At 32.6% G+C, this 21,393-nt stretch overlaps 1 protein-coding gene across 2 annotated transcripts in view; it reads right to left on the bottom strand.

The window, feature by feature from the left end:
* Nucleotides 1-465: 465 nt before the first annotated feature.
* LOC149944012 (uncharacterized) overlaps nt 466-21,393 on the bottom strand; it is a 202,549-nt gene continuing 181,621 nt past the window's right edge. The window contains exons 4-5 of one of the 2 annotated variants that reach the window (XM_090174733.1): nt 3,197-3,533; nt 466-1,240 (exon numbers count right to left, since the gene is read on the bottom strand). In XM_090174733.1, the coding sequence (XP_090030859.1) occupies nt 1,238-1,240; nt 3,197-3,533 (340 nt within the window). In that variant the 3' untranslated portion in view covers nt 466-1,237. Of the gene's footprint in view, nt 1,241-2,486; nt 3,015-3,196; nt 3,534-21,393 lie in introns of those variants that run through there. The other variant, XM_090174732.1, reaches the window with a different exon arrangement.

Here is a 21,393-nt window from a genome sequence, read left to right as displayed (position 1 = left end):
TAATTAGATTTAATAATTTTAATTAGATTTAATCATTTTAATTAGATTTAATCATTTTAATCACGATTTAATAAATATAATCGGTCGAATCGAGAATTTATCATTAAAATCAAAACTAAAGTACGATTTAATCATACTAATCACGATATAATTTTTTTAATCAGGATTTAATCATTTTAAACCGATTTAATCATTTAATCATGATTAAATCAGATTTAATTATTCTAATCATGATTAAATCAGATTTAATCAACTTAATCGTGATTAAATTGAATTTAATCAAAATAATCACGATTAAATCGGATTTAATCTTTAGAGGGGTGCGTCGTTAATCAAGGAAGTGACCTGCCCTCGATTTTACTTTTATTGACAAAAGTATCTATAGTAGGTATAAGCAATGTTTTCAACTATTTATGACCATTTCTATTTCATTGGTCCGACCGATAATAAAATAACGACGCTTGGTCGAATTTCAATTTTTATTTTTATACAAAAAAAATAAAACCTTTTTTTTTAAATTGTGAAAGGAGATTAGTTGTTCGGAAAAAAAACACGAACTTTGCGATTCAACGAGCGAGATTAAGCTAGTGCAATGAAACGTGTAGCGAAAACTTCTACGATTTGGTTCCTATCCATCTCCAAGCGTTCACCCTACGCGTTTCATTACACCGACTTAACCTCCCTATTTGACAATCAAGGACACAGTTTTGAAAAATTGTACACACTCAATTTTGTCGACAATTTTTTAACTTAAAAAAAAAAGATAAATTTAAATTTTTATATTACAAAAAAAGTATGTGAAAACCAACGGAGTATTATTTTTCTTCTAAATTGTGCATTTTTCTTCACCTTCTCGTAAAAGGCGAAAATATTAAATCGACACGTTTTTTTTGTATCTCCGAAATTTAACCGACCACTCTTAAAAAAAGGTTGCCAGTCAGGCATAGTTTTTTTCATACATTGGCCGGTTCGGTTTTGGTTTTTTTTTATTATTATTTTACAGTAAATAGTTTATTTTTGTATTGCTATTTTATGGTGTTTTCTCGACGTTATTTCGTGGCGCCATCTGTACGCAAGTTTTTGGTTTTCTTTTTTTTTTAAATGGAACGCAAGTATTTGTAAAAAATATGAAGCGAGAAAAATTAGAGGAACGAATCCACGCACCGATGTCCACGCGTAGTTGCACAAACTCGCGAAACAAATAAAAACAATATGGCCGCTCTCGTCGCGTTAAACGTCACTAAAAACAAACACAACAACAGTAATTGGATATAGCACAACCGTATAACGGTCACAACCGGTACGAAATAAAATTAATTAATTAATTGAAACAATATGGCCAAAAGTAATACTTTAAGAACCTTTTATTTGCACCTTTGCGTGTAGAGCATTTTTTTAATTAAATTTTATAAAATCAAGAATGGATTTATTTGTACTTAGAATGATTCTCGTTAAGTATAAATAAATACGTTATTGATAAAATCAAATTGTTTTGGAAAAAAAGATTATTAAATCAGAAATTGTGGATCAATTGCTTAAGAGCGAGCATTAGTAGGTGTAATGTTGTTCCTATAATTGGTTTTTCTTATTTATACAATGTGAACCAACTTTATAAGTCTCAGCTTATCCTTAACAAAACGTTTCTATAGACATCCTATAGAATTATAATTAAAATTCTATAGAAAAAATGGACCCAAATTTCTATAGAAATTTTGGTAAATTATGTATAACCACTGAAACAAAGTTTAAATTTAGCTATTTCTATTGAAATATTTATACAGTACTCTATAGAATGTAGAAAATCCTAAACCTTTTTCGGAACTTCTATAAGGTTTTATAGAAAGTCTATAGAAAAATGTTGCTTGTAGGGTTCGAAACGATAAAATCAGTCTATATTTATCGTGAATTTGTACCTGCATTGGAGTATTTCATTTTTAAAATGGCTCGGAGTTGAAGAGGGGGAACGGGCAATACAATTGAGAAAAGCTAAACAAAACTAAACATATGCCTATCATTAATGAATAGACTGTGATAAACATATTGTAATAAAAATAATTGTAATAAATAAAATACGGTATTGAGTTGATGGAATTTCTTTACAAAATACCCTGTGAACCGTGATTGGTGTCGTTGAACGACTACAACGCCAAAAAGTATTACGTTTCCTACAATTTTAACGGCAAAAATTTAAAATGTGATTCTGATTTTAGTTACAACGAGAATGTATTTAGGTAACTGAGATTTGCGAGGGACTAAAACATTGTCGCCCATTTTCAACGTTAGATGTTTAGCGCCAAATTGTTTCGCCTGAATAAAAATAAATTAGTAGTTTATCAACATAGATTATAGTAGATTAAATCTAATTAAAGCTTATTTTTTTAATTAAACTGATAAATCAGTAGATCATATCGAGTGATTAAGTTTAAATATTAAACAAATAATATTTATCTGTATTGGAATTGTTTTAGAACCTACTTTTTGCCATTTTATTTAAATATGATTTTTATGCAGTGTATTTGAATGGGCGAATATCAGTCTGAAGTAGGTATAACAACGCCAACTCGTACTTTTCCAGTAACTACATACGTTCTTGGTAATAATTAATCGAAGATCAGGTTTTTAAGTAACTTAATAACAATTAATAATAATAATCAGCTAGGCTGGGCTAATACCCAAGGCACCTTCTTAGGCCCAAGGCATCTAACGATTTTTAATGCCTTTAAACAGGTGGTCGGGTTAAAGTCGAAATTAATGATACTATTAATTAAATATTGTTTTTGACGTGGTAGCGTTTGATTTTGCGATAAATTCAAAATGGCTACTAAAAGCATTTTTTTTTTCCAAAACAATTTTCTCAAAATTAAGAAATGTAACCAGATAACAATAAAAATAAAACATTCATCTTTTCCGCTAAGTGGCACCGTCGTTGCGCGAAATGATCGTGGTTTAAAGGGAGTCGAAACTTTCGAAATGTCCAACAGTCTTTTTTTTTAGAGTCAACAAGCTCACACTCCCTTTAAGAGTCGATTAACATTTTGGTTATTCTCGTTAATTTCCGCGGTAATATTTAACCGAAAAAAAAGGTGTATTTATATATTTTTATATATATATTTATATGGTTCGTATGTATATAGACAAGAACGTTAAAAAATAACAGAAATGCTAAAATAAAAAGTCGAGAACGAAAAGATCAAACCTTGATGGCGTTATTGACCCTCATTTTGGCATTTTTGCGGACGCCCGTGGGGGCGTTGCCCCCGGGGCCCGCGCCAGGTCCTCCGTGCAGGGGCCCGCCCGCGCCCACGCCGGGCCCGCCGCCCCCGGGGCCCCCTTTCAATATTTTCAGACAGTCTTGTTCGCAGAGGATCCTGCCGTTGACGAGGTTGTAGCGGTCGCCGGCCACCAGCTGATGGTGGCACGTCACGCACGCGAAGCACTTCAGATGGTACACGTTGGCCTGGGCCCGCATCACGAACTCCGAGGCTGGGATCATCTGGCCGCACGCGCTGCACGCTCCGCTGTTGCCGTACATCCTGCCGAAATAGAAATATCCACATTATCACAAATACGTCCAATAAATAATAAACATGGTTCATTCACTATTATAGGACAGATTTATTTAGAGTAACTAGTTTGTCAGTTTCACGTCGGGGAGGGAATTTAATAAACGGAAAAATCCTAAAAAAATTATAGGAATATAGGAAATTCAAGAGTCGATTTATAGGAAATTCAAGAGTCGATTTATAGGAAAATATAGGAGTATTATCTTTGAAAATATAGGAGTATTATCTTTGAAAATATAGGAGTATTATCTTTGAAAATATAGGAGTATTATCTTTGAAAATATAGGAGTATTATCTTTGATAATATAGGAACATATAGGAAAATTTGCAGAAATAAAATTTAAATTTGTTTTAATATAAGAGGCAAAACTAAGCCTCAGTGAAGTCCGATCAATAAGCAGACGACGATATTTTTAATTCAGTTCAGTGCAGCTCTTTGGAGAAGCAATTTACATTTTATCAAAAGGATTTAGTACATTGAGCGCCATCTGTATTACGGAAAGTGAACTAGGCACGCGGGAAATTCGAAAAAACTGCGCAAATTACAAAAAAATATCTAATTATAGGAAAATATAGGAAAATGGTTAAATTATAGGAAAATATAGGAAAATGGTTAAATTATAGGAAAATATAGGAAAGTGTTGAAATATAGGAAAAATTATAAATTAAAGACAGAATGGTCACCCAGCAAATACGTCCATTAAATAATAATTATGATTAATTCTAGAGTTGTTAGTCTTCCGGAATAATTTCCAGAAAAGTTAGCGAATTGCGGACCGCAAATCGGAAAAATAAAAAATTTAAACATAAATTACTTTTTAAGGGTTTTTAATGTTTTTAACTTTTTATCGATATAAAATGTCTAATAACAGTAAACATACTACAAAACATTAATAGTGTTACATTGTTAAACAGTTTAAACTAGTCTAGAGGTTTAGTTTTACTTTTAGATTAAAAAAAATGAGGCGAAAATGCGGCTTTATTTAAATTTACAAACAATATATTAGACTAATCATGGAATGAAAACGTTTTTATATTTTTCGGAAAAATACGGAAATATTTCCGGAAAATGGCCTCGATCATTTTCCGACTTACAACACTATATTAATGATATACTTCTGGTATGACGTAACATTTCAGCAATTTCATCATGTTCGCAGAGAAAGAATGAAGGAAATACACGTCAAACGCTTACTGCCACCCCATCCACGCGCACTAATAACAAGAGTGAGCAATAGATGGCGCGATACAAGGTCTCCGGGCAAACAGCCGCCTGCCACAGCAGCCCCCCCTGTCACCCGCTGGACGAAGTTTAATTTGAGCCCTTTTACAAGGAGGGGGGGGGGGGGGTCGACTCTCGCTTCTTATATGAGGAAACCGTCCCCCGCGAACTGACCCACCCGACAGTGGAAACTCAGTTATATTAAATAGAAGGACGTGGCTATTGACGCGAAAAAGGCTCGGACAATATAAAGTAAAGCGCTTTTATGGAACTAACTCGCTATTTTAATGGATTTAATTCTGGGACTAAGCAGAGTAGGAGCGTAAGTAATGTAACACGAAGTGGGATGATCGGAAATTTAATTGTTTTAATTCAATATTAAAAAATCTTTAGAAATAAATTTTAATTTTGTAATTTAAGAAATTGTAATTTAAAAATTAACGGTTCTATGAAACTTACTCACTATTTTGATGGGTTTAACTCTGGGACTAAGCATAGTAGGAGCGTAAGTAATGTAACACGAAGTGGGATGATCGGAAATTTAATTGTTTTAATTCAATATTAAAAAATCTTTAGAAATAAATTTAATTTTGTAATATAATAAATTGTAATTTAAAAGTTAACGGTTCTATGGAACTTACTCGCTATTTTGATTCGTTTAATTTTGGGACTCAACAGAGTAGGAACATAAGTAATATAATTAACTTAATTATTTTAATTCAATATTAATTAATTTTAAAATATTTCGTGAAAATAAACGATGTTGCATAAGTAATATAACACAAGTATGACGTTCGGAAAATTAATTATTTTAATTCAATATTAATAATAAACATTCAGAGTGCCCTTTCTTACAACTTTCTTCCTTGTCAGAATTAGCGCTAAAAATTTAAAAATTCCATTAAATATTTCCAAAGCTCATTCATCGCTCTATAATTAATCTCTACCAACACGCGTATTTTTTCCAAATGAAACGAATCAAATGAACTTCAAAGCCTACCGCCCGGAGCCAATAAAAGCAAATTATCGCAATTTTCTCTTTGAAATCATTTAAATTCCAATTCTATCGCGCGTTCAAAGCGAACCTCAAAATATCTTTCCAATCGAATCGGAAAGTCCAAGACGATCAATTTTTCTTTGAACGTTAAAAATTCCATTGAAAAATTGCTTTTAATTAATTTTCCTCAAATCGCTCCAAAAAAGGCAATCAAATTTCCCATTTCCTGTTATTAAAAATTATCGATTTAAAAATTAGTCGACTTCACTTGAAAAATCGTTCACCCTAAATCGCTCATATTAAAAACGTAAAAAGATTCGATAAAAACCGGACGAGGAAATCGCCAATGAAATGTGAATTTCCGCAGTTACGCCTTCCGCCCAATAGATGGAGTTACGAACGGATCGACCGAATTCATCACGAAATTGTTCTCTCTCCTATTTCGAAGGAGGAAGGAAGATAAGGGGGAAGGAAGATAGAGGGGGGAAGGAAGATAGAGGGGGAAGGAAGATAGAGGGGGAAGGAAGATAGAGGGGGAGGGAGGAAGATAAAGGGGGGAGGATAGCGTATTTACTTACAGTTACCACGCGTACATTTTATAGCGGAAATATTTTTCGAGTTTCTTTATTGGATTAAAAGTAATTCCTTTTAAAACGGTTTTCATAGTTCCCCCGCCCTCCCTCGAAAAATGCGTTTATTCTTGGGCGCGTGAGGTACCTCGGCAAGCTCTTAAATTGGGGAAGATATATTAAAAAGCGGCTAGGGGGCGACGCTAGAGAGCGGGTCCCACTTTATCTTTTACAAGTTTTGTTTTTAATTAACCCGAAACTTCTCGGAGCATGAAATTCCTTTTAAAGTTCATGTACGGTCCGAAAATATTATTCTTTATTTTTACCCCATCGTTTCCATTACGCTAACAGGGGGCGCTTTTCAATTTAAATATATATATATATATTCGAAAACCGCCGCCGTCGAGAGATGGCGTCGTAGAAGGTTCATTCGTACCTATATGTATAACGCCCCCTCTCGCGGTGGAATTAATTATATTTGTTCGTGCAGCGGCCGAAAGAGGGCGGCTAAAAATGAAAGAGTGCTTCGGAACGCGCGCGCGTAAAAGTCAATTTTGCAGCGCCCTGGAAAAACGGTTTTGTCAGTTTTAAAAAAATATTATCTAAATTGATCTGTGTCACTGCAATTATTGGTCTTTCCCTTCGCCCTAGCGTACCCATTCTCGCGTAGTTTAAAATACACCCCCCGCATTTTGGGGGCAATATGGGTGGGCGAATCTTGTGGGTGGTGGAGGGGGGAGAGGGGAAGAGGTTTAAGGGCGTGATGGTGGCCACCAGAAACCGATCTGGCTGATCGAATAGCATTTCTCGCGAGCTCTCTTTTCTACAGCGTGTGTGTATGAAGGTTTTAATTAAAAGTGCTGGTCCTTAATAAACGTCCCGAAAGCCACGTCGGAATGGGGTGCAACCAGGGCTAAGATTGGAGGGCAGTAGCGGGGGGGAAACCCGGGGAAAGAATTTCATTTCGGCACTAGCTCTTCGTCCCTTATTACCAAAGTTGAAAGACGTCCCCCCCCCCCCTCTATCCATTCCGATACGAAACAATTCGGCTTCTGTTACCCAAAACCTCTCTCTCGCACTGGCTGGGTGAGTGTGGGGTTTTACTATCCGCTGGCTTCCCCCGCGCGGGTCCGGACTACGGTACAAATATTGCAGCTTTGAAAAATACCTCGGAACCTTTCTCGGAACAAATCTGTTGATTGGCCCTCACCTTAATTCGAACCACGGCCGCTACTCGGTTTTCGAGCGCTGTATATCTAGCTATAAATCTGCCTCTCCTCTTCGGTCGCTCATAGCCTACGCTATTAGCGGAGGCTGTTCCACTCCGGAGACTTTTCGAGGGTGTCCGTGGCGCGCGCTGGGTTTGATTAAAATTAGGGTGGCGGAGGGTGGCCCGATAAGTAATTAGATATTACCCTCTCTCTCTTTCTAGCACCCGCCACTTCTAAAAAGGCGGCGCTGCTATCGGTCAAAAGGACTTTAATAAATCGACCGTCTGACCAACCCTTCGTTATTCTAGCCAGAACGAAAATTCTAATTAAAAAGTGCGACTTAAAATTGGAATAATTTAAGCCAGTCGTATTAATTTCCAAATAGATCAAACCCAAACCGTGTAGGTCAAAATATTAATTATAACCTGGTCTTTAATCAAATAGCTTTATAGTTAAATACAAATTAATATCCCTTTGTAAATAGAGCGCGAGCAATATACTTATATTATCAGAGAATAATATACTTATATTATCAGAGAATAATATACTTATATTATCAGAGAATAATATACTTATATTATCAGAGAATAATATACTTATATTATCAGAGAATAATATACTTATATTATCAGAGAATAATATACTTATATTATCAGAGAATAATATACTTATATTATCAGAGAATAATATACTTATATTATCAGAGAATAATATACTTATATTATCAGAGAATAATATACTTATATTATCAGAGAATAATATACTTATATTATCAGAGAATAATATACTTATATTATCAGAGAATAATATACTTATATTATCAGAGAATAATATACTTATATTATCAGAGAATAATATACTTATATTATCAGAGAATAATATACTTATATTATCAGAGAATAATATACTTATATTATCAGAGAATAATATACTTATATTATCAGAGAATAATATACTTATATTATCAGAGAATAATATACTTATATTATCAGAGAATAATATACTTATATTATCAGAGAATAATATACTTATATTATCAGAGAATAATATACTTATATTATCAGAGAATAATATACTTATATTATCAGAGAATAATATACTTATATTATCAGAGAATAATATACTTATATTATCAGAGAATAATATACTTATATTATCAGAGAATAATATACTTATATTATCAGAGAATAATATACTTATATTATCAGAGAATAATATACTTATATTATCAGAGAATAATATACTTATATTATCAGAGAATAATATACTTATATTATCAGAGAATAATATACTTATATTATCAGAGAATAATATACTTATATTATCAGAGAATAATATACTTATATTATCAGAGAATAATATACTTATATTATCAGAGAATAATATACTTATATTATCAGAGAATAATATACTTATATTATCAGAGAATAATATACTTATATTATCAGAGAATAATATACTTATATTATCAGAGAATAATATACTTATATTATCAGAGAATAATATACTTATATTATCAGAGAATAATATACTTATATTATCAGAGAATAATATACTTATATTATCAGAGAATAATATACTTATATTATCAGAGAATAATATACTTATATTATCAGAGAATAATATACTTATATTATCAGAGAATAATATACTTATATTATCAGAGAATAATATACTTATATTATCAGAGAATAATATACTTATATTATCAGATAATAATATACTTATATTATCAGAGAATAATATACTTATATTATCAGAGAATAATATACTTATATTATCAGAGAATAATATACTTATATTATCAGAGAATAATATACTTATATTATCAGAGAATAATATACTTATATTAACAGTGAACGATATACTTATATTATCAGAGAATAATATACTTATATTATCAGAGAATAATATACTTATATTATCAGAGAATAATATACTTATATTATCAGAGAATAATATACTTATATTATCAGAGAATAATATACTTATATTATCAGAGAATAATATACTTATATTATCAGAGAACAATATACTTATATTATCAGAGAATAATATACTTATATTATCAGAGAATAATATACTTATATTATCAGAGAATAATATACTTAAATTATCAGAGAATAATATACTTAAATTATCAGAGAATAATATACTTAAATTATCAGAGAATAATATACTTAAATTATCAGATAATAATATACTTAAATTATCAGATAATAATATACTTAAATTATCAGATAATAATATACTTAAATTATCAGATAATAATATACTTAAATTATCAGATAATAATATACTTAAATTATCAGATAATAATATACTTAAATTATCAGATAATAATATACTTAAATTATCAGAGAATAATATACTTAAATTATCAGAGAATAATATACTTATATTATCAGAGAATAATATACTTATATTATCAGAGAATAATATACTTATATTATCAGAGAATAATATACTTATATTATCAGAGAATAATATACTTATATTATCAGAGAATAATATACTTATATTATCAGAGAATAATATACTTATATTATCAGAGAATAATATACTTATATTATCAGAGAATAATATACTTATATTATCAGAGAATAATATACTTATATTATCAGAGAATAATATACTTATATTATCAGAGAATAATATACTTATATTATCAGAGAATAATATACTTATATTATCAGAGAATAATATACTTATATTATCAGAGAATAATATACTTATATTATCAGAGAATAATATACTTATATTATCAGAGAATAATATACTTATATTATCAGAGAATAATATACTTATATTATCAGAGAATAATATACTTATATTATCAGAGAATAATATACTTATATTATCAGAGAATAATATACTTATATTATCAGAGAATAATATACTTATATTATCAGAGAATAATATACTTATATTATCAGAGAATAATATACTTATATTATCAGAGAATAATATACTTATATTATCAGAGAATAATATACTTATATTATCAGAGAATAATATACTTATATTATCAGAGAATAATATACTTATATTATCAGAGAATAATATACTTATATTATCAGAGAATAATATACTTATATTATCAGATAATAATATACTTATATTATCAGAGAATAATATACTTATATTATCAGAGAATAATATACTTATATTATCAGAGAATAATATACTTATATTATCAGAGAATAATATACTTATATTATCAGAGAATAATATACTTATATTAACAGTGAACGATATACTTATATTATCAGAGAATAATATACTTATATTATCAGAGAATAATATACTTATATTATCAGAGAATAATATACTTATATTATCAGAGAATAATATACTTATATTATCAGAGAACAATATACTTATATTATCAGAGAACAATATACTTATATTATCAGAGAATAATATACTTAAATTATCAGAGAATAATATACTTAAATTATCAGAGAATAATATACTTAAATTATCAGAGAATAATATACTTAAATTATCAGATAATAATATACTTAAATTATCAGATAATAATATACTTAAATTATCAGATAATAATATACTTAAATTATCAGATAATAATATACTTAAATTATCAGATAATAATATACTTAAATTATCAGAGAATAATATACTTAAATTATCAGAGAATAATATACTTAAATTATCAGAGAATAATATACTTATATTATCAGAGAATAATATAGTTATATTATCAGAGAATAATATAGTTATATTATCAGAGAATAATATACTTATATTATCAGAGAATAATATACTTATATTATCAGAGAATAATATACTTATATTATCAGAGAATAATATACTTATATTATCAGAGAATAATATACTTATATTATCAGAGAATAATATACTTATATTATCAGAGAATAATATACTTATATTATCAGAGAATAATATAGTTATATTATCAGAGAATAATATACTTATATTATCAGTGAACGATATACTTATATTATCAGTGAACGATATACTTATATTATCAGTGAACGATATACTTATATTATCAGAGAATAATATACTTATATTATCAGAGAATAATATACTTATATTATCAGAGAACAATATACTTATATTATCAGAGAACAATATACTTATATTATCAGAGAATAATATACTTATATTATCAGAGAATAATATACTTATATTATCAGAGAATAATATACTTATATTATCAGAGAATAATATACTTATATTATCAGAGAATAATATACTTATATTATCAGAGAATAATATACTTATATTATCAGAGAATAATATACTTATATTATCAGAGAATAATATACTTAAATTATCAGATAATAATATACTTAAATTATCAGATAATAATATACTTAAATTATCAGATAATAATATACTTAAATTATCAGATAATAATATACTTAAATTATCAGATAATAATATACTTAAATTATCAGATAATGATATACTTAAATTATCAGATAATAATATACTTAAATTATCAGATAATAATATACTTAAATTATCAGATAATAATATACTTAAATTATCAGATAATAATATACTTATATTATCAGAGAATAATATACTTATATTATCAGAGAATAATATAGTTATATTATCAGAGAATAATATAGTTATATTATCAGAGAATAATATACTTATATTATCAGAGAATAATATACTTATATTATCAGAGAATAATATACTTATATTATCAGAGAATAATATACTTATATTATCAGAGAATAATATAGTTATATTATCAGAGAATAATATACTTATATTATCAGTGAACGATATACTTATATTATCAGTGAACGATATACTTATATTATCAGTGAACGATATACTTATATTATCAGTGAACGATATACTTATATTATCAGAGAATAATATACTTATATTATCAGAGAACAATATACTTATATTATCAGAGAACAATATACTTATATTATCAGAGAATAATATACTTATATTATCAGAGAATAATATACTTATATTATCAGAGAATAATATACTTATATTATCAGAGAATAATATACTTATATTATCAGAGAATAATATACTTATATTATCAGAGAATAATATACTTATATTATCAGAGAATAATATACTTAAATTATCAGATAATAATATACTTAAATTATCAGATAATAATATACTTAAATTATCAGATAATAATATACTTAAATTATCAGATAATAATATACTTAAATTATCAGATAATAATATACTTAAATTATCAGATAATAATATACTTAAATTATCAGATAATAATATACTTAAATTATCAGATAATAATATACTTAAATTATCAGATAATAATATACTTAAATTATCAGATAATAATATACTTAAATTATCAGATAATAATATACTTATACTATATAAATATCTTAAAGGCTCCAAACAACGATATGAAATGTATAAATTACAATACCAAGGTATAAAATTGTTTACGCTTGTATCAAAATCAAATATTAATACCAAAAGTTTATCTAAGCAAAGTGGTTTACTTTTGCTAACGCAACGAACAACATCTATTAAAAATTCAATATTTTCAGGAGGTAACGGTATATAATACATCTTTTACAAGAGAAGTATCTATATAGGATATAAATATGAAACCTGTATCATCGCGGGTTCAAAGCACCAATTTTCCTGGCCAAACCACGGAAACATTTGTTTCACGCTGCACTATTTTTCTTCAAAAATAGTCTTAAATAAAATTAGCAGAATATTTCCCTAATTTTTCCATGTTCAAGATAACCTCATTTCAAACTAAGAGGTACAAAGTTTATCATTTCATGATTAACATTTAAACTAAATTAGTTCCATATTATAATACATAAAAAAGTAATAAATTAAAATCTTTAATAAGAAAACCATTCTGAACCCTCCTAAATTAACAATCTAATTCCCCGATATTTCCAGTCTGTGTAAATTACCCTGATTTTTCTGTCAACAATCTAATTCCCCGATATTTCCAGTCTGTGTAAATTACCCTGATTTTTCTGTCAACAATCTAATTCCCCGATATTTCCCGGTTTTCCAAGTCTGTAGAACCCTGGTTACTTATCTGTAAAATATATACACATTATAATTAAAATTATAGATTTTTCGATCCCTCGCGAACGATATCCCATTTACCTACCGCGGCAGTAGCACCACTCGGAAAATTTTAATCAAAATTTTAATAAGAAAACTAATATGACCTAGCCAAAACTAATACCATCCTAAATAATGAATTCAATTACTGATACAGTAATTCCCCTCACCGACTGCACCATATATTACAAGGTTATATAACGTTACCCCCCAGTTCCGAGCATCGTCGAACGATGGCGCCAGCTTAGTATCACCACACACACCCCCCACCTCCCGTTTAGAGTATTAAAAGTCGTCCTAATCGATGAAATCTGTCATTCGAAATTTTTATTAAAATATATATTATTATTTCGTATATCCGATTTTATCGAGAAAATTTCGGGAGAAGAATTAATGGGAGAAAGGTATTAGAGGGTGGGTCCTTCATTTCGAAAATATAAGGGCTATAAATATACGTCTCCCCAACCCTGGTGGCAGCTTCGGCCTGGCGAGAGCTTTCTAATAACTTTCATACAACTCCGTATTTCATAGGAACGGTAAAGCTTCAACCCTGTGTCGGAGTCTAGGGCTTGTTGTACAGCTGTAACACTCGATTCAATTCACCACCCTTTCACAATATTTCCAAAGACGAGAGACCTTCCTAATAATACACGTAGAGAGCTTTTATAGGACGCCGCTAGATGGCGAGAGCCTCTGACTGTATATATAAAAGAGAAGTGCGTCGTAAATTAATATTTGACGCCATTCGGCAATACCCTAGCGGCGCGACCTGCCCCCATATTACGAACCCCCTCTCGCCGAACAGCCCCCCCCCCCCCCCAGTGTTCTCCCCCGCGGTCGCTAGAATGAGTTTTAGTCCGGGCTCAAAGCAAAAAGCGTTTAGCTCAAACTGAGCAACGTGAGCCGGGATAAAAGTGAGGGAAATTAGTTTTAACTTACGCCGTCGATGAGAGCCGTCCATTCTTGAAGTGTATACTTAAAAATAAATTACTTTATTCGTTCAAGTATTTATAAAGAGTAACAAGATTCTTAGAACACTACGAAAGGAATTCCGTATGCGTAGAGAGACTGTTCAAAATGGTCTGGGGCTTCTAGAAGTGTTTGAAAAAGGGTTTGGAAAAATGACGCGGGATTTCGAGATGTCGGGGGGGGGGAACAACGCGGGATTGCAAGAGGTCGGGGGGGGGAACAACGCGGGATTGCAAGAGGTCGGGGGGGAACAACGTGGGATTGCGAGAGGTCGGGGGGGAAACGACGCGGGATTGCGAGAGGTCGGGGGGGGGGGAAACGACGCGGGATTGCGAGAGGTCGGGGGGGGGAAACGACGCGGGATTGCGAGAGGTCGGGGGGGGGGAAACGACGCGGGATTGCGAGAGGTCGGGGGGGGGAAACGACGCGGGATTGCGAGAGGTCGGGGGGAGCGACGCGGGATTTCGAGTGGTCGGGGGGGGGGGAAACGACGCGGGATTGCGAGAGGTCGGGGGGAAACGACGCGGGATTGCGAGAGGTCGGGGGGAAACGACGCGGGATTGCGAGAGGTCGGGGGGGAAACGACGCGGGATTGCGAGAGGTCGGGGGGGACGCGGGATTGCGAGAGGTCGGGGGGGAAACGACGTGGGATTGCGAGAGGTCGGGGGGGAAACGACGTGGGATTGCGAGAGGTCAGGGGGAAACGACGTGGGATTGCGAGAGGTCGGGGGGAGCGACGCGGGATTGCGAGAGGTCGGGGGGAGCGACGCGGGATTGCGAGAGGTCGGGGGGAGCGACGCGGGATTTCGAGATGTCGGGGGGAACAACGCGGGATTGCGAGAGGTCGGGGGGTGGAAACGACGCGGGATTGCGAGAGGTCAGGGAGGGAAACGACGCGGGATTGCGAGAGGTCAGGGAGGGAAACGACGCGGGATTGCGAGAGGTCAGGGAGGGAAACGACGCGGGATTGCGAGAGGTCAGGGAGGGAAACGACGCGGGATTGCGAGAGGTCGGGGGGGGGGCGAACCGACGCGGGGATGCAAAATCTCAAATAAACGTAAGGCTTCTAAAGGCGTTCGTAGAATATAAACTATTAATTCTAATAATAAATATGTTAGAGCTAAAGGACTATCCGAAGTTAGAGCGACTTCGAAAACGGTCGGAAGAACTATTACGATTTGAGAAGAGAAGTTCTAGTATACAGAGAAAGAGCCCCTAATTGGCATGGCCAAAACGGATGGCGTTTAATCGTTTCGCTAATAATTTCCGCATCTAAACGAATGAAAAGAACTTTCGTCCCTCTATGGAAAAGTAGAAACGCTTTCTAAGACGTCCGTCTATCGTCGCAGCGTTAAGAAAGCCGGTGATCCGGGCCAATCTCGCGAGATACAATTATCCACCAACAAGTTGACTCGCCATTTAGGGGATCCCACATCGAAATAAGCCCGGATTGTACACGCCGCGCAATTTCCTTTCTAATTACTTAGAGGGTCGACTCTAAGGTGGCGCTACCAACGCCGTACAAGCTGTTACGTCATAATCCATCGGCGACCGGGGGGTTGCGATGAGGGGGAAGAAACTGCAGAGAGAAAATGGGGGTCCGCCTGCGATGAGGGGGGAAAATGGGGGTCCGCCAGAGAGAAAATGGGGGTCCGCCGTTTTATTAGCTTTCAATTTGTTGGGCAAGAGCCGTCCTATATTCGGGGGGGGGGGAGCACGGGGGGTAGAGAAGGGGGGTCGCGAAGGCCCCGTCTTTAATCATTTTCAGAGCCGCGACTAAAGCGTAAAAGGGAGCGAGAGAGAGAAATAGGGGGCGCCCCTGTCAGCTTTATCGAACGCCTATGGCCTTCCATATATTTCGCTCTGTAAGTTGGTTCGCGTTTAATTTCGTTTGGGGGCGCTGGCGTAGCCCTCTCTTCGGCCGCCATGATTGAAAGCAACCCTATTGTAACACGTAATCAACGTTTTGCTCTGTACCCCCCCCCCTTATTCCTCTCTCTCTCTCACCAGTCGGCGCTAAGCCTTGGTCTAATACGCAATATATATTGCTTTATTCTAAACGGGGGTATGCAATAAAGCGGGGGAAAAGAGTCTCTTTGTCTGATAATATAATATCTATTCACCCATATTGGTATATAAACCATATCAGACATATCGCAGTATAGAGAGCTAGCTTTATTCCCAAATTAGATAAATTCGCCCCCCCCCTCACAGCTTATATTACATATAGCACCTATAATATACAAACCGGGTGAGTAGAAAATTTAATTAAAGAGGCTCTTTCGCGTGCCCACTTCCCCCCTCTATATAGTAAGAGATCCAACGATATAAGGCAAATAGTTTGACACAAATCCAATTTTAGCGTTAGTGTCGACCTCTAGCGGGGAAGGAGAAATTTTTGCGCAATAATATCCTCATTAAAACCTTCCCTATTTATTTATTAAAGGTGGGCCAGTCCCGTAATTGCAGCGGATATTATCGCTTCCGATAATAGTAATAAAAGACAGTAGAAACTGAAAGGAGAAAATTTAATATCTAAAACACACGGTTCGGTTCCCATACGGGATATTTCGTCCCTTCCCCGCGTCGAGTTCGGGGTTATCTTGTACGTCCTGGGAAAGGGAGGGGTGGGCTAAAGTAATTACTTTTATCGGAATAATTTTCCATATTAATTATGTCGAAACATTGGAAGCTAACCCTCCCCGAGTCTTCTCTTACTTATTGAGATCCAAAGTCTCCACTAATTAGATATTGGGACCAGTGTTGTTTGTGTATATTTATATTAACCTTGTTTATTTTATAATGACGACCGTTCGTATGTCAAGGCGAATTTTCGAACTTAAATTAAAATGGAAATCTATAAACGGAATCAAGATTTAGGTTTCAATTTTGCGGGCTCAACTTTTATTTCTCGGTAAAACGGGACACGCGGAGGCCCTAAATTAAACTACAGACATCGACCGATAATTTAGAAAATAAACCTTTTCAGTTTGCAATACAATTGGGACTATATTCAAACCATAAATTTCTGTAAGGCAATAAAATAACATTGGCATAATTAGACTTCACGCTGGACTCACGACGAAGCTAAATTAAACTACAGACCTATTAAACTATAAACCTTTTTAGTTAGCGATACAATTAGGACTATATTCAAACCACAAATGTCTAAAAGGAAGTAAAATAACTTATATTTAGACGTAACGCTGGACTCGCGACGAAGCTAGAATAAACTACAGACATCGACCGAAAATTTAGAAAATAAACCTTTTCAGTTTGCAATACAATTGGCACTATATTCAAACCACGGATGTCTATTAGAAAGTAGAATAAGATTTGAGATATTTAGACGCCACACGATGGACTCGCGACGAAGCTAAATTAAACTACATAAATAGACATATAATTTAGAAAATAAACCTATTCAATTTCCAAGAGAATTTTAACTATATTCAAATCACAAATTTCTAAAAGGAAGTAAAATAACTTATATTTAAACTTCACGCTGGACTCACGACGAAACTAAATGAAACTACAGACACCGACCGATAATTTAGAAAATAAACCTTTTTAGTTAGCAATGCAATTGGAACTATATTCAAACCACTGATGTATATTAGAAAGTAAAATAAGATTGAGATATTTTGACGTAACGCGGGACTCATGATGTTCCTAAATTAAACTGCATAAAAAAAGGAATAATTTAGAAATAAACTATTACAGTTTGCATTACACGATAGCAACAACTGAAATTATATTCAAACCACGGATGTTTAATAGAAATTAAAATAAGATTGAGATATTTAGACATAACGCGGGACTCGCGACGAAGTTAAATTAAACTACAGAAATAGATCTATAATCTATAAAACAAAGCTTTTCAGTTTGCGATACACGCTGCCCACAATTACAAATATATTTAAACCATTCAGATATTTAGACGTAACGTGAGACTCGCGATGGAGCGTTAATTATAGATTTAACGCACCAATAATTTATACAGGTTTGCCACAAAATTTTGAAATTCGTATTCCCCGACTATTTCCAGTTTTCCCTTCCATTTTAAGAGATTTTCCCTAACTTTTTAAGCCCAAAATTTTTATTTTATATTTCGTTTTTATCCGAAGTTAATAAATAAAATACCTTCAAAAAGTGCCAAGATAAAATTGAATTCCCTGAATTTTTACAAATTCTTAAAATTCCCTGACTTTGTAAGCCCATTTTTAAATTCCCTGACATTTCCCTGACGAATGGAAATTATGTTATAAATTACTCTTTTAAATAAAATAAATATGGATATATTTTCAACCTATAGTAGGAGCCAGGTTTTCTATTTGCATGCGAAATCCAATACAATATATTGGAAAATGAAAAAGACAAAAAAAAGCAAGTGCAATCTCGGATCAGGTTTAAATAATATGCTAAAACGTACACGAAAAACATCTTCTGACACTAAATATGTAAAAAAAAGCTGAACATTAAGAAGTCTAGTGCTAAAGGATGTTATCGGACTCGCATAAGCGATTTCAGGGGGGCGAAAACTCGGGAAAAAACAGTTCCAAAAACAATATCTTGCTATAAGCGCCCCCTCCCCTGCTTTGAAACAAATCTTCGTTTTATTGGCTTTTGCGCACCCCCCCCCCTCCCCCATTCATGCAATTGATTTTCTTTCAGTTTTTCCCGCCGAAATAATCTATATTGCAGGGTTATAGAAAAGGTGAGGCATTAAATGGATTTTTTGTTTACCAATAAAAGGCACTGTATTAAAAGACGTAGTGTATTAAACAACATATCAATAGTACCAACAGAAAGATAAATATAGATAAGAGTAGGGATTGCAATCCAGCAGGGTTTTTAATCCAGCTGGATTTTTGCTGGACTGACATCAATACCGCTGGATCCAACGCGGATCCAGCAATTTATATATTTAAAAAAAATTATCAAAAATGCCCAACAAGTTAGAAACCCAAAATACCTCTCCTCGGAAGTTTTCAATTAATTTTAATTTAATCTAAATAATAAAAATCTTGTTGATTAAATTAATATATATATAATAAATAATATACAATAAATGACGTTAATGTGTTCATAAAAACGTAAATGTAGACGGACTTTTCCCAAAGTTGTTTGTATAAGTATCGTTGCAACAAAATTAGGAGTTGGAGAGAAGAAGCCCCATAATTACAGAACATACACAACATTCACCCATGTCTAAACACTAACGCACAGTACACAAAACATTACAAAAGCACGAATTCGAATACAAACGTTCAAAAGCTGGTTTACACTAACAAGTAAGTCAAATCCGTCGTTACGGTGTGCGTTAACGTAAAAAAATATATCAGATTTAACGAGGAGTTTAGCCGTTACACCGTTTTTGCCCTGGTGAACCTTTTCCAAAGTTCATGAAACTACCAACGCGGTGAATACACTTTGCCAACAGACACACCAAAGAATTGTAAAACCCCTCCTCGGGAACTCTGTTATGGGAAAGGCTTTTTAGAATTAGAAGTTATAAAATATTAGTCTTGAAGTAGTTTAAAGGATTAAATCAATTACGTTTGTATAATTTGTAACGCACGTGGGTTGGGGGTATCTATCTACACCAACTAGTTAAGGGGATTCTTGTTGACATCTTGGAAGAATAATGCAGACAATAGCAAATAAACCAGACTGTATTGTAAATACTGGCAACTAACTACTTTTAAAAAAATATTAAACCACATACATTAATACAAGAGGCCTTTTTTAAAACAATCTCAAGAAACAAATGGTATTGATGGTCTTGTCTCACGCAGGGCCGTAGCGCACCTAGCAAAGCGGTTCATGAGCCAATTATTTAAAAGTTAATTACTTGCGCTGGATCCAGCTGACCAAAAAATGCGCTGGATCCAGCAATTGCAATCCCTGGATAAGAGTTATAATGGCTTTCTATATGTAGTTACACGATTTTAATAAACATAATAAGTTAAACTAAGTAAAACCCACTTATAGTATAATAAAATGTTTTTATTATAAAAAAAATACGTTTTTTTAGTAATAATTTTTTATTGAACTACAAGTGGTTTTTACTTAGTTTAACTTATTTTTATGCACAAGTGTTGTATCATTAAATTATTAATTTAATAAACATATTAAAGAATTTTACAGAATATTTAAATTTGTTTGTAAAAATTAAAGGGTTACCCCTGTATATTAGCTTCTTATACAGCAGCAATGTACTGCGTGTATAACACTTCTACAGGCGCCCGTAGATCAAAAATAGACCTTGTCGAAATTTACTTTATCTCATATTATTTTAAGTGACACATTACCTAATTTAAAGCTAAATTAGATTTAGGAAGTAAACCAACAGGTGGCGCTATTTGGTTTTTTTATCGCAAGTTATCTTTATTTAGTAGCTGTGCTATAACCAAGTTGTAAAATGGTGGTTTTGACCAAAATTATTTACATAAAATACTACACGATAAAAGTCTCTACGGTGAAAAGCTCGATTAAACACTATAAAAACAATTACTGGCTAACACTAACAAGGGCTAAACAAGCACTCTTTTAAAAAAACACACAAATATTGTGGAAAAAAACAAATAACGTGGAAAAAAACCAAATAACGTGGAAAAAAAAACAAATAACGTGGAAAAAAACCAAATAACGTGAAAAAAAAACAAATAACGTGAAAAAAAAAAAACAAATAACGTGAAAAAAAAAACAAATAACGTGGAAAAAAACCAAATAACGTGAAAAAAACCAAATAACGTCG

This window comes from Leiobunum rupestre, chromosome 5 (assembly GCF_980474605.1).
Source record: "Leiobunum rupestre chromosome 5, qqLeiRupe1.1.hap1, whole genome shotgun sequence".
Taxonomy (NCBI): Eukaryota; Metazoa; Arthropoda; class Arachnida; order Opiliones; family Sclerosomatidae; genus Leiobunum; species Leiobunum rupestre.
The sequence above is the reverse complement of the archived record's forward strand: the minus strand, read 5'-3'. Positions and strand labels throughout refer to the sequence as shown.